The 15784-nt window shown below is 34.3% G+C and overlaps 1 protein-coding gene across 7 annotated transcripts in view; it reads right to left on the bottom strand.

The window, feature by feature from the left end:
- The window catches only part of TFEC (transcription factor EC), a 127907-nt gene that overhangs the window by 32577 nt on the left and 79546 nt on the right, over positions 1 to 15784 (bottom strand). For 6 of the 7 annotated variants that reach the window (XM_077756040.1, XM_077756037.1, XM_077756042.1 and 3 more), the window contains 2 exons: positions 15121 to 15369; positions 3542 to 3628 (listed from right to left, as the gene is read on the bottom strand). In XM_077756040.1, coding sequence (XP_077612166.1) covers positions 3542 to 3628; positions 15121 to 15369 — 336 coding nt within the window. The remainder of the gene's footprint in view (positions 1 to 3541; positions 3629 to 15120; positions 15370 to 15784) is intronic. The other variant, XM_077756038.1, reaches the window with a different exon arrangement.

Below are 15784 nucleotides of genomic sequence, written 5' to 3'. Positions count from 1 at the left end.
CAACTTCTGCTCTCGTTCTTACTCTTAGTCTACGTAATCTATTGTGTGGGGCTGCTCACTCCATAGCTCCAGGGTGGGCCCAAGATCCAGAAAAATTGGCTTAGGGAGAGATACATGACAGGAATTGATCCAATAAGAATTATCCCAGAGATTTAGCTGGAACTAAGGGGAAAAGGATGCCCTCTTTCTCGTAGGTTGCCAACCCTGACTGAATGTATCCATTAGGATGCATTTGGTTATAATAATCAGAAAATCCCAACACACTTAGCTTATAAAATAAGGGGGAAAAATCTTACATAATGTGAAATCCACAGGTGAAGAATTCTCCAGCGGGCATATAAAGCAGCACTTCTTTGTATTTCTCTTGTCTTTTCTTCTCTCTTTTGTTTGTTTTGTTTTGTTTTTTTCTTAGTTTATTTAGCTCTGGGCAATAAAATGACTACATAAGTCACATTGTCCTGACACATCATGGAGAGGCAAAAACCTTCTCTTTCTTGGGTCTACTTTAAAGGCTTACGAAAATTCCCAGAAAGCTGCTCAACATGTCAGAATTGCAACACAAGCCCATTCTTAAAACTGTCTCTGGCAAAGGAAATGGGGCCACCAGGATTGGCTTAAGTTAATCAGAAACTTCTCTTCCTTGTGAAGAAATAGTTGTCTGCAAAAAAAACTGGGTTAGCAAGAAGGAACTATGCGCACAGCTAGGAATAGGCTATGGTAGTATTTGTTCAATGGCTAGGAATAAAGCCAGAACAGAAGAAAACAAAGGCAAAGTTACGGAGGGCTGCCCACATGCAACAGTCCTTAGGAATTTACATATGACATAAACAAACAAATTTCTTTCATGCTTAAGCCCCAGATGAGCCCTGTTCTACCATCTGCCCTAATAGTTCACTGGCTTATATGCTTACTCGAAACATTCCTCTGGATCCAACAGGTCTGTATTTTCATCCACATGAACTATAAAAATCCTTCAGAGTTTCCTATCTCTGTTATACCTGCTATTCTTATACATTCTCTCTTTCTCACCTCTTCCCTTTTCTTATGTTGTTCTCTTAAGCTGTTACTTTTCTGCATTCACAGCTACCTTTCAAAATCTTAACTGTGCTTCCTAACTATATTTCAAACATCATCTTTTCCTAAAGCATTTCCAAAAAAAATCTCAATTTTTATGGTTTCTCTTCCCCTTGAACTGCAGAGCCACTCTCTGACTGGCATTTCAAAAGTACACATGCAGGGTACTAAGTAAGACTTAATATAAAAAAACAGCCTTGGAGATAAATGCTTTTAAATTTTTTAACGTTTATTTATTTTTGAGAGACAAAGAGAGACAGAGCATGAGCAGAGAAGGGGCAGAGAGAGAGGGAGACACGGAATCTGAAGCAGGCTCCAGCCTCTGACCTGTCCGAACAGAGCCCGATATGAGGCTCAAACTCATGAGTTGTGAGATCAAGACCTGAGCTGAAGTCAGACGCTTAACCGAATGAGCCACCCAGGGACCCCTTGAAGATAAATATTTTTAATTATTCTTGTAATGCAAAAGAAAGCAAGGAGAGGTTAAGCAACTTGCACAATGTCTGGATTAGACTCTGGGTTTAACACTGAGGTCCACACTCTCCCTCCCTGCCACTCAGGTATACCTCACTCCACTGCCCCACTATCATGTGATTTCTTGACATATTAATTGTGTCTTACTCAACTGAACTTCCTATGGTACATGTATTACACTTTGCCTGTAGTATATATTGTATAAATAGATTTGGTTAATTGAACTCTTTAGGTTTATGTGTAGATCTAGATTTATCAATGATTGATGATTGGTCAACAGAGATATTTCTTTGTATAAGTACAGGTAGACCAGTAGTATCTATCTTTTTAAAAGTACATTCCGGATATCAAAAGGAAATTCCAGATAGTTATTGCCAATTTGTACTGAGTATGCCATTTTGTGCAGCCTCTACAAAACACATAAGATCATTTGACAAAGAGAATGCTTCAGTATACAATTTTAATGAGTACCACATACAAAGAAAAGATTGCAGGAAATTAGTATCATTTCCTCAAACCTAGAAGTTGAATACCAGTTAAAAAAATAGTATGTCCATGCTGTGAAATTAGACAGGGAGAAATTAGCATTAATAATATATTTATCTAGAGAATTAGTTGGATTTCATGTAATTATGCTGCTTGAAATCTGAAGAGAGAAGAGATAAAAAGAGTTGATAGGCCATCCAAAATAAATAAATAAAATAAAATAGGGGTGCCAGCGTGGCTCAGTCAGTTAAGTGTCTGACTCTTGATTTGGGCCTAGGTCATGATCTCAGGGTTTGTGACTTCAAGCCCCGTGTCCAACTCTGTGCTGACAGCACAGAACCTGTTTGGAATTCTATCTCTCTATGCCCCTCCCCTCACTTCCCCAAATAAATTAATAAACAAAAAATAATAATATAAAATAAAAATAAAACCTGCAAAAATAACAAGGTTTAAACCTCATTTGACCTTTGTCAGACAATGCCAGTATTAGTGACCTGTTTTAAAGTGGAGGTCCTGCATACCACAGAAAAGGAGGAAAAAGATGCTTCTCTCTTTAGATAGTCTATCTGGGAAAAAAGAAACAGAAAATAAAAAAGGGGTACTTTCTTCAGTTTTCTTTTAAGATCTTAAATTTAAATGTTCATCACTAACATATCCCAGCTCATTGATTTACTGATGAAAAATATCCATACTACACAATACAGTCAGAATTCGCTTTCTTTCAATGAAATGTTTAAAATAACAGCTCAATCACAATCTTTCACATTTTTCCTCATTTTTCTAAAAGGTCTAAAATCATAAGAAGACAAACCAACAATAACCCTTCAGACTATGTGGAAAGACCTTGCATACTCTTCACAAATGACATATTTAGTGATTAATAAATGAGAGATGAGAAGGCAACAGCAATCAAACAGGAGATAAGATACCATCCCTTCATTACATATCTTTCCAGGAATTTATGCTGATTGCAACATAGACATCTGTCTACATGCCTTAAAGTAGGGTGAGGCCTGTTCTACTTTTCGTAAGTTCATATTTGATCTCTGGTTATTGGGTCTGAAGCAAAGTCAGATTTTTTATAGTTATAATATTTTTTTTTATCTCTAAAAGATGTAGAGCTCTCTGAATCTTATAGTTGTTAGTCATGGTAAAATTGTCCAAATTTAGCCATTAGCTTGTGAGAGTGTTGATTATTTGTTGTGTTTCAGGAAATCTGAAGATTAAATCACTCATTGAAAATGCTATAGTAGATTAGATGCATAATTAGGTGGACGTTTACAGGGAATAGATAGATAGATGGAATGTCACAATGTTATTCCTCAGTAACATTATATAAACTCTTTTTCTGCAGCAATTGATATTTTCTAATATTCATATGTTATCTTATGTCTGTTTCAAAAGCACAGAAAAAACCCATTTACTAATCAAATTAAATTGTTTTATATCATCAGATGCTATTATTTATTTCAGTCTCACTGACCTCCTCAGGTCTTGAAACACTTACTGTTCTTTGCATTAGCAGAGGAGAGTCTGTTCCTTCCTCTTTAAAACTTGATTCCATACCGATTATATCCTCAATAACGTCTTCCATCTAGCAAAATATAATACATTTAGAATACTGTGCATAATGAGAAGAGTTGTGCTTCAGCCTGAATTCAGAAAGAAAAAATTTAGCAATCTTTAAAAGTTTTTAATAATATTTAAATTAAGGTTATATGTATATCAAAACCCAGAATACTTTAGAACTTAAAATGAAGTAATCCTGACACTCTTTGATCTGTGTTGCTTTCCCATGCATTTGCTTCTACTACCAGCTGGCAGGTGATGGCTGGGCAGATCACCCTGGGCTAGTCCCTTGGAAATCGGTATCTATATAAATAGAGTGGTTATCATGAAGTGCCTCAAGCCAGAGCCCTTGTACTTAACATGTAGTGAGATGACTTCTTAAAACTTTACTTTCCTTTTGAAATGTTTTGATTGCGTCTTATAGGTGGATATTCAAATATCAGTGGTCAAACCAGCCAATTGGTCCACATGGATACAGAATACATGTAAAAATGTTATCTAACTTCCCCTAATGGCTAATAAGGATAACAGCAGTAACAACAACAACAATAATAATCATTGACATCTTAAATCGTAACAACAGCAAACACATATAGTGTGGGAGATGCACCAGGTACTGTTCCTTGTGCTTTGCATACATCGGCTCATTTAATCTTCACAAAAACTCTTGAGAAGTGGATACTATAATTACAACCATTGTACAGATGAGAAAATGGGGAGAAAAAAAACTCACAATAACTTGTTCCAGGTTACCAAGCTAGTGAGTGACAAAGGCAGGATGGAAGTCCTGGAAATCTGGCTGTAAAGTCCTAACTTAAATCTGCTTTTCACTCCTTTCTCAATTCCATTCTAAAACAGTCTTCCTTCTCTTCTCTACTTTAGTTGGAGAAGATTGTAAAAGCTTGTATTTTAAAAATACCATGATTGCTCCCCCTTTTCTCTCTAGTTATAGCTCTCCTCTCTCCCACTACATTCTCTTTAGTGACATTTAAAAATACAATGTAAACTCAAAGATAATAAGAATGCTGAATGCATACAACTGTAGCACTCTGAATTTCCTATAACATGTGCAGAAACAACCAGGACTAAACTTGACGAGACATATAAAAATATTTTATGATTCTGTTAATTTTATCTTCTAAGCATGATGTCTGAGAACTTTAGAGAACCAAATTATTCAGACTTTTACTAAGATATCTTAAAGTTGATATGCCAAAAAAGCAGAACACTATTTAATATTAATTTAACAAAGATTTGTTGAGCGATACTTATGCAAGACCTTGCTGTAAGCACAGGATTTATAAAAGCAAACAGCACAAAGTCTCTGCCCTCACAGAGCCCTAACTCTAATGAGGAAACACATTAAACAGCTTAAAAAGAAACAGTGGTCTGAAGAAATTAACACAGGTGGGGGAGAGGAATATCCTTCCTTGATAGGAATGAATGTTATTTTAGAAAATGGTCAGAGGAGGATTTATGGATATTTGAACAAAGACATGAATAGCATGGGGAAGGATAGTCTTTGGAAAGGAAGCAAAAAATACAAAGACCTTAAGGTAGAAACATGTATGTTTCAGAAAGAATGTTGGTTAGTGGGAATGGAGCAAGAGATGGGTTTGAGATGAAGTTGAAAAGTAGGCCCTCTAGGTTGGCCAGTGGTTTCCAACAAAAATTTCTGCAAGCATAGGAATGTCCTACATCTGCACCATCCAATATAGTAGCAACTAGCCACATAATGGCTACTGAGCACCTGAAACATAGCTAATTTAACTGAGGAATTAAATCTTTTTTTCTCAAGTTTTAATTTAAATTCTACTTAGTTAACATGGAGTAATATTAGTTTCAGGAGTAGAATTTAGTGACTCATCACTTACATATAACACCCAGTGCTCATCCCAACAAGTGCCCTCCTTAATACTCCTCACCCATTTAACTCATCTACCCTCCCCCCAGCAAATGTCAGTTTGTTCTCTATCATTAAGAGTCTGTTTTATGGTTTGACCCTCTTTTTTTTTCCTCCTGTGTTCATCTGTTTTGTTTCTTAAACTCCACATATGAGTGAAATCATCTGGTATTTTTCTTTTGCTGACTGACTTACTTCATTTTGCATAATACTCTCTAGCTCCATCTACATCACTGCAAATGGCAAGATTCATTCATTTCTTTTTTTTATGGCTGAGAATATTCCATTATATTGGAATAGAGGATATAGACATTGATATAGATATAGATATATAGCATATATTCTGTATCCATTCATTTGTCTCAATGAGCATTTAAGCTCAGAAATTCAATACTTAATTTCATTTAATTTTTAAAGTTTTTATTGAATTTTAATTAATTTAAAGTTAAATTCAAATAGGCACATGTGGCTAGTGAGTACCATATTCAAGAGTGCAGCTATTGACTATGTCTGGATTTTATTTATTGATTTATTTTAATTTTTAAAATTTGAGTATAGTTGACACACAATGTTACATTAGTTTCAGGTATATAACACAGTGATTCGATGAGTCTATATGTTAGGCTATGCTCACCACAAGTGTAGCTACTGTCCGTCACCATACAACACTATTACAGTACCATTGACGGTATTCCCTATACTCTGCCTTTTATTCCTGTGACTTATTCATTTCATAACTGAAAGCCTATACCTCACACTCTCCTTCACCCATTTTATTCATCCCCTACCCTCATCTGCTCTGGCAACATTCAGTTTGTTCTCTGTATTTATAAGTCTGATTCTGTTTTTTGTTTGTTCATTAGTTTTGTTTTTTAGATTTCACATATGGTCTGCACTTTACATATTATTCCATGTGCATCAAGAGATCTTTAAAGGATTTAGGATAATAAATATGTATATTTTATTTCTTCTATAGTACAGTCTGTGAAAGTTTTAAAATATATTCTTGATTATCACTAAATTCAAATTTTAATTTCACGATATTTCTCTAATTCACATTTACTGTTACATGGACAGCAAATTTGTACTGAACGGATATAAAGAAGACCTGAGGAAAGGAGGATGCTAAACACATTTTATGGTAAATGATTTTCTTTTCAGTACTTCTAGTATTTTCACCAAAAATTATGTATATCATTTATCTCTTCTCTTTCTGAAAACTTGCATCATAAATGACCCACTCTCTTGCATCTTAGTTTTTCCCTGTTGCCTATAAATATGCTTAGGTTTCTTGTATTTCAATAGAAAACCATCCTTGGAGGCTCTTCTTTTCTTCTCTAACACCTCTACCTTCATTTCTGTCATCCACCTACACAACTGTCTTTTTATCCCTAATTTATTGATTACATTTATTCCCCCATTACACTAAATTGATTTTGAGATCTAAAATCCATTAAAAAACCTCACTTCACAGCTTCTAGGAATCTTCATAATTAATCACCTAAGACTTTGGTTGTTATTTTTAAAAAGACAATAAACACAACATTTTAATCAGATGAAACAGAAATAACATATTAGGCAAAAACAAAAAAAAAAGAGAGAGAAAAGAATTACAAATCAGCAGAATAAGCATCCTTAAAATGATAAATGAAGATAATGAAATACAAGACAGAACAAATTATTTTGACTCAAATCAAAATGGGGATAATAGGTATGGAAAGTATGAGGTTTGAGGACAAAGGAAGAACATTTATAAGATTTGAGAAGTTTAAAAATAAAGATCTAGAAAAGACTAGGATGAAAATTTTCAACAACACTGGGTACAAGAAGACAATGGGATAATAATTGAAGTATTAAAGGTAAAGAACTTTGAACCTAGACATTTATAACCAATAAAATATCCGTTAAGTAAGTGGGTGAAATAATATTGTTCTTAGGCATAAAAACTCAGAGGTTTTAAGGCAAAGAGATCTTTGAAAAGCACTCTTTCCAAAATGAGACAAAGACCCCACTTAAAAGAAGAAACACAGACCAATTTCCCTGATGAACATTGATGTAAAAATTCTCGACAAGATACTAGCAAATCGAATCCAACACTATATTAAAAGAATTATTCACCATGATCATGTGGGATTTATTTATGCACGGATGGGGTGGTTCAATATCTACAAATCAATCAACGTGATATACCACATTAATAAAAGAAAGGATAAGAACATGATTCTCTCAATAGATGCAGAAAAATCATTTGACAAAAACAGCATCCTTTCTTGATAAAACTCTCAGGAAAGTATGGATAGAAGTAATATAACCTCAACATCATAAAGGCCATATACAAAAGACTTATAACTAATATCATCCTCAATGGGGAAAAACTGAGAGCTTTTCCCCTAAGGTCAGGAACACAAGAGGGATGTCCACTCTCACCACTGTTGTTGAACATAATCCTGGAAGTCCTAGCCTCAGCAATCAGACAACAATAAAGAAATAAAAGGCATCCAAATCAGCAAGGAAGAAGTCAAACTTTTATTCTTTTCAGACAATTCTTTTTTACAACTCTATGTAAAAAAGATGAAAGACTCCTCCAAAAATTTGCTAGAACTGATACATGAATTCAACAAAGTTGTGGGATATAAAATCAATGTACAGAAATCTAATACATTTCTATACACCAATAATGAAGCATTAGAAAACAAAATCAAGGAATCAATCCCATTTACAATTGCACCAAAGACTGTAAGGTACCTAGGAATAAACCTAACTAAAGAGGTCAAAGATCTGTACACTGAAAACTATGGAACACTTATGAAAGAAATTGAAGAAGACAGAAAGAAATGGAAACACATTCCACGCTTATGGATCGAAAGAACAACTACTGCTAAAATGTCTATATTACCCAAAGCAATCTATGCATTCAGTGCAATATCTATCAAAATAACACCAGTATTTTTCACAGAGCTAAAACAAACAATTCTAAAATTTGTATAGAAGCAGAAAAGACCCCAAATACTCAAAGTAATGTTACAAAAAAAAAAAAAAAAAAAGCCTAGAGGCATCACAGGTCTGGACTTTAGCCTATATTACAAAGCTGTAATTATCAAGACAGTATGCTACTGGCACAAAAACAGACACATATACCAATGGACAGAAGAGAGAACCCAGAAACAGACCCCAAAATGTACGGATCCAAAAATAATCTTCAACAAAGCAGGAAAGAATATCCAATGGAAAAAAGATAGTGTCTTCAACAAATGGTGTTGGGAAAACTGGACAGTGACATGCAGAATGAAACTGGGCCATACACAAAAATAAACTCAAAATGGATGAAAGACCTAAGTGTAAGATAGGAAACCATCAAAATGCTAAAGGAGAAAACAGGAAGCAACCTCTCTGACCTTGGCCACACAAGTTCTTACTGAGAAATGTCTCTGGAAGCAAGGGAAACAAAAGCAAAAATGAAATTAGGACCTCATTAAGATAAAAAGCTTCGGCACAGCAATAGAAACAATAAAAAAATACTAAAAGGCAACCAATGGAATGGAAACATTTATTTCCAAATGACATATCAAATAAAGGGTTTGTATCCAAACTCTATAAAGAACTTCTCCAACTCAATATTCAAAAAAAAAAAAAACCCAAATAATTCAGTTAAGAAATGAGCAGAAGACATTAATAAACACTTTTCCAAAGAAGACATCCATATGGCTAACAGACACATGAAAAGATATTCAACAAGACTCATCATCAAGGGAATACAAATCAAAACCACAATTAGCTACCACCTCACACCTGTTAGAGTGACTAAAATTAATAACTCAGGAAACAACAGATGTTGGCAAGGATGGGGAGAAAGGGGAGCCCTTTTGCACTGCAAACTGGTTCAGTCACTCTGGAAAACAGTATGGAGCTTCCTCGAGAAATTAAAAGTAGAACTACCCAATGACCCAGCAACTGCACTAGTAGGTATTTATCCAAAGGATACAAAAATGCTGATGCGAAGGAGCACATGCACCCCGATCTTACTAACAATAGTCAGATTATGTAAAGAGCCCAAATTTCCATCAACTAATGAATGGATAAAGAAGTAGTGGGGTGTGTGTGTGTGTGTGTGTGTGTGTGTGTGTGTGTGTGATGGAATATTACTGGGCAATCAAAAAGAATGGAATCTTGCCATTTGCAAAAATGTGGATGGAACTACAGTGTATTATGCTAAGTGAAATAAGTCAATCAGAGAAAGAAAAATATCATATAATTTCATTTATATGGAAATTTAAGAAGCAAAACAGATGAATATAGGGGAAGAAAAGGAAAAATAAAATAAGATAAGATAAAGACAGAGGCAAATCATAAGAGACTCTTAACTATAGAGAACAAACTGAAGGTTGATGGAGGGGAGGTGGACAGGGGGATGGACTAGACGGGTGAAGGGTATAAAGGAAACCACTTGTTATGATGAGCACTGGGTGTTGTATGTAAAGGATGAATCACTAAATTTTACTCCTGAAACCAACACTACTTTCTTTATATGTTAACTAACTTGAATTTAAATTAAAAAAAAGAAAAACATTCTTACAAAAAGTACTCCAGTTAGATTATAAATAAACTATAAAATTTTTGTAAAATATAAGAAAAATGAGTAAGTAACAGTAACATTTTTGTGGTCCAAACAAAAAGAATATGGATAGACAGAGAGATTATACATATAGACACACATACATATATATACCTATATATATATATACACCTACATATATATATATACATATCCATATACCTATATATACATACATATCCATATATCTATATATATATATGAGAGATACTATAAAATATCTATATATAGGTATATTTATATAGATATTTATATTTATATATAAATATCTATATATAAAAATACCTATATATATATATGAGAGATACTATAAAATATCAGTACAGGGAGATAGGTGAGAACAAGAATAATAATATAAGACCATACTCTGGAAGACTTTTACTTAAGGGTACAACATAAGGGGCGCCTGGATGGCTCAGTCGGTTAAGTATGCGACTTTGGCTCAGGTCATGATCTCATGGTTCATGGGTGCCAGCCCCGCATGGGGCTCTGTGCTGACAGCCAGCTCAGAGCCTGGAGCCTGTGTCAGATTCTGCATCTCCCTCTCTCTCTGACCCTCCCTTGCTCACGCTGTCTCTCTCTCTAAAATAAATAAAACATTCTTTTTTAAAAAAGGGTAAAACTTAAATCTTTCTGAACAATGATAGAGGTATAGAAAAAATATAACTATGCATTTTTAAAAAGTTAGAGTAACAAAAAAAGAAAAGAGAAAAATGTAACTTGTTCAATGGAGGATAGAAAAAAAGATGACAAATAATGAAACAAAGTATAGTAATTTAAAAACATGAAAAAAAAACCCTAATAGTAAAACAAGAATGTAAATGTATTAACACACTGTTCAAGAAACTATCTCTCAAATTGGATTTTTAAAAGGTATTGTAATATTTAACTAATGTAAGAGAGAAAGCTGAAAATAAAGTGAAAATTGACCCACAAATATGACCAAAAGGAAACCACAGTAGTAATGTTAATATTAGGCCATTACAAATTTGATAAAATTTTAAAGAAAAAATAATACCAAATGATCATAAATTTATATACACCTGAAAATATCTACAACAACAACTTGTCAGAATTCTATGGAAAAATAAAGCAATAATTGTGGTTGAATATTTGAACTCACCTCTCTCAAAATCATAAATCTGAATTTAGCCTTCTCTTCACCTACTCTTTGGACCTTTGAGTTTGTCATCCTCTAAACCACTCCATTTCTAAAATCTTAAATTCTACTGTCTCATTCACCAAAATGCAATCTTCCTTTTATATGCACTCTGGACACTGTTGACAATCAACTAAACAATTTTTGGTTTATGACTATCTGTATCTTTGCCTGATATTCTTTCTGTCCAGCCATCCTAAACATTACCTTCTTCTATCAACTCTGAATTCAAGACGATAGAATGATTTCTACCCACCATTCTACCAAAATTCCTTTCATTGCCATTTTCTTGACCGCTTGACTGTCAAATCCAATAGGTATTTATCAGCCCTTATTTTACTAGACTCAGCTACTACACTTGAGTGTTTAGGTCATTTCTTCCTTCTTTAAACTAACTCTTTGGTTTTGAGGACATAGCACTAGCTATCTTTTTATTTTACATTTACAGCCCCTCTTCTCTGACCACCCCTTAAATATTGCTGATGGCTCAGTCCCATCCTTTCTTCTTGGCTCTCATTATATTCAGGATCTTCAGGAGCTTTCCATCTCATTTGAGCTTTCAAGTACTCGCCACAGCTTATAACTTTCAAATATTTTCCTCCCATCTAGATAACTCTCTTCATAGATCTCTAGCTGTCACTAGCATCTCCACATGGTGGTCTCCCAGATACCTCAACTCTAACATGTTCTAATTGAGGGTCCATCACCTTTCACTGCATTACAGAAATAACCTCCCAACTGGCCCTCCACTTCCTCCAGGATCCTTCCCTTATATAGCTGACAATGATATTAAGGTCAAATTTGATTGTGTCACCCCAAACTCCACATTTAAACTTTTCAAGGATTTGAAATTGTTTAACGTAGAGTGCCAACCTTTCTGTGATTTGTCAATTGCTATATTTCTGGTGTCACCTTTTGCCACCATCTGCCTACTCTTTCTGCTCACTCATTTTCTGCTGTTCCCCATCTTTATTCTTCATTCATGCCATCTCATCTAGCTAAATGCCCCACTAGCCACTTTCTCTAAGTTTTACTATTAACATTTCTGAATAAGAACAACATTTTCATGCTCCTATTTATACCACTGTGCTCTCTACATAATATTATAATTATTTGCTAATATTTTTTTTCTCTCCCTTTCAACTTAGAGTTCCCAGGAGATACAGAAGATAAGAAAACAAGGCAATGAATAATTAAAACAGCATGTGCTGTGAAAATGCTATGATAAGTACAATTTTTGTCCGTATGTTATAGGTGTTGCCATGAAAAGTCAGAGAATAAGCATGCTTCTACACAGAGAACCACCAGTAAAAGCACCTTAGAGAAGAAACCTGAAATGAATTTTGAATAGTGAGTTAGAATTATCTAGCCAAATCTTGGAGACTGAATGAGTAGTTGGTAAAGAAAAGACAGAAGAGAGAACCTGGCCACTAGTGAGAATCACTAGCAAACCCACATGGCTGAAACAGAGTGTCATAGGGCTGCCAAACAATAAATCTGGGTCAGGAGGCTAGGGTTACATGTGGAAGGGTCCTGTGTGTCATGTAGAAATTTGGATTTTATCCTGGAAAGGCCCAGGATAAAAAAAATGGTCCTTTTGATTTTCTATTTCCTGTCACAGAAACCATTCACCACCAAGTTACTCCTATTACCAACCCCCAAATCCTAAATCACAGACTTATTCGGTGGTAGCTATATTCTCTGAGGTCTCCTTTGAGACCTCATGAACTGCTCATGAACTGCTTTCTGATGTCACAGGAAGACAAGCTTAGGAGAAAGAAACACCAAAGGATGGAAACAGTCACTGTCCCGAGCCCCCACTCTGCCTTTGTGTTTGGAACTTTAAAAATGCAAGCATCAAAACAACTCTTCAAGTCATAGGAATGCTAGGAAGGTTAAGGATTGAGACCACACAGCTAGTAAGTGGTAGCTCTAACCCCATATGGTCTGACTCTAAAGATTGCACTCTTGCTGTTTGTGACATGGACTCCTAGCATGAATCAAAGAACATTAGGAAATTGCAGCAACATAGAATACATCTTAGCTATGAAAGATAACAAGACCGTTAATGGTGGCTGGATGTGAAAACATGCATGTGATAAGTTGAATCAAAGAGAACACACACTGATTAAAACTATAACACAATGGATAACATTATGATTAAATAGACATTGATGACAGAAGAACCTTTATATACATTGTTGAAAGTACAATGGTTTAAAAAATAGAAGAAATCTTCTATAGCCAATATTCACATTGACCCTAGAGCTCCACACCTCTTGAGGCTTTCAACCCTTCTCAGACGCAACTTTGACTGACACCATTGAAAAGACCACTATGATCACATAAATTTCCTTTATAATGTAAAAAATTATAAAAGAAAGAGTAAGCTGTCTTTCTAGGGAATAAAAGCATTTACTAAGAAAAACTGAGAACACTGAGATATGTTATTTATCCTTTCTTAGTTTTAGAAAACATATTTCATAAGATACATAATAAGATCATTTTCTGGGTTTTGCCTAGAGCTGGCTGGCATATGCATATCCTTTGGGATTTGTTTTTTTTTTTTTTTTCCTTTAGAAATCAATCTTTTGCACCATGAAATGAACTTTGGAAGAAGGGGTTTGTAAGATAAATGGTATTGGTTGAGTTCTAATATTTACTATACAGATGATTTTCATCCTACATATATTTTTATGATCTTCATAGAGTGAATAGAAAACCTACCTCTACATTTCCTATTTTTACAAAATTCCTTAGAAATCCACTATTGAAAAGTTTAAGTAAATATACGTGTAGAGATTTACACTCAGTTTTGGATTTCAAAGAGTTCTGTTTTGTGGTTGTTTTATATTTTATTAAACTGTCTACCAGATCCTTATTATTTTCCCTTTTTCTGGATTAAAGTAAAAGTGGCAAAAAATGAAATCTCCCTCTATCACTTGGAATTCACATAACAGGATACTGAGCATTACTTTTTGATGGTTGGAGGCTACAGAGTTAATAGCTAAAAAGCAGTGACCTGAAATCAGTAATCATCATCAGGAATGTAGATTGGGAGATTAAACATGGGAGATCATAGGACTATGGCTCCATCTAACAAATCAAATGGAAAAAAAGAAAAGGAAAAGAATAGAAAGTTCAGCTATGAATATAGTTTTCCACACTGAGATATTAAAGGAAGTCTTTTTCCCACGTCTAGTGGCTTGTCAGTTCAATTCATTCTTCAATACTTTTTGAAGATTCATTCATAAGCAGGTCACAATAAATATAAACCCCACAATGTCACACATTTCATTTTGTATCCCTGGTACTTCTAAATTCCCATTATTTAGTAAATGGTAGACAAGTATTTGTGAAAAATAGAAATGAATGAGTGAATAATAAATAGTAAGAAATCCAGATATAATTCCATAAAATATGAAGTGCAATAAGATTTTCATACTTATTTTGGAGCACATATTAACTGCTGTTTAAAAAACTTCTTCCTATTTTATTTTAATGGGTATTTAAGAGAATATAACTATTGATAAATATTTTAACTTAATATACCAGAAAATCTTTACAAAGCTAAATCTGTCTAATATATATTACTGGTAGAGCCTTTTTTGATTCACATTGATAGATTACTGAAATGAGTATGGAAAAATGAATTGTTATATTTTATTATCCATAGTCATTAATATGTGCATAACTAATTATTATACATAAATCCACTAAGACATCCCTGGTGTTAAATGCATTTGCATTTGGAATGTTTACTATAAAAATGTAGACTTCAATTTCTTTACATTTTTTCTCAAAAACTGATTCTAGATTTTCATAAGTAGCTATTAGACATACATGCCATTCCACATTGTCATCTTCTTTCCCAAGACTTAGTAACTTGGTGAGTGGATTTCCAGGAAGGCCAGCGTTACTCTCGGGAGATGGGTGCCCATGCTGTACCAGAGGCGCACTGCTTGGCGTTGGAGGTTGTGACCGTTTAAGCGTCTGGTTGACGATTTGGTAGTCAAGGGTCATGAAGGGTTTTACTTGTCTCTGCACTTTCTGTAGCTGGGACTTCGCAGGACCTTCCAGGTGTGCAGACACCTACAAAATAGAAATGGATAAAGGCAACGTGGAGGAACATCTGGTGACTTCGAGCTCCACCTTCAACAACTGAATTATGACAACAGACTCATGACAATGTCTGCTGCTCTCAAATTTATGGTTCATGCTTCTGTCATAGTTTACATAAGATGCTAGAAGATAACAGTTTTTAAGAAATAATTTAAACTTACTAAATTTTTAAAGTATATTTTAAGAATAACCCTCAAAATAATACGCAGCTGAACTAAAATCTGGAATAATACATAAAGCAAAATACTTTTTGAGGTTCCAGAAAAGAAAGCCTAAAATAAAACAAGGAAACTATAGCTGATTCACTATTATTAGTAATTTTCATATAATATGTATTTCTTGGATTTTTTTACATACAAATATTCTATTGGACATAATCACAACT

Source organism: Crocuta crocuta, unplaced genomic scaffold, assembly GCF_008692635.1.
Source record: "Crocuta crocuta isolate KB4526 unplaced genomic scaffold, BGI_CrCroc_1.0 scaffold452, whole genome shotgun sequence".
Classification (NCBI taxonomy): Eukaryota; Metazoa; Chordata; class Mammalia; order Carnivora; family Hyaenidae; genus Crocuta; species Crocuta crocuta.
This window is presented reverse-complemented; position numbering and strand designations above follow the sequence as displayed.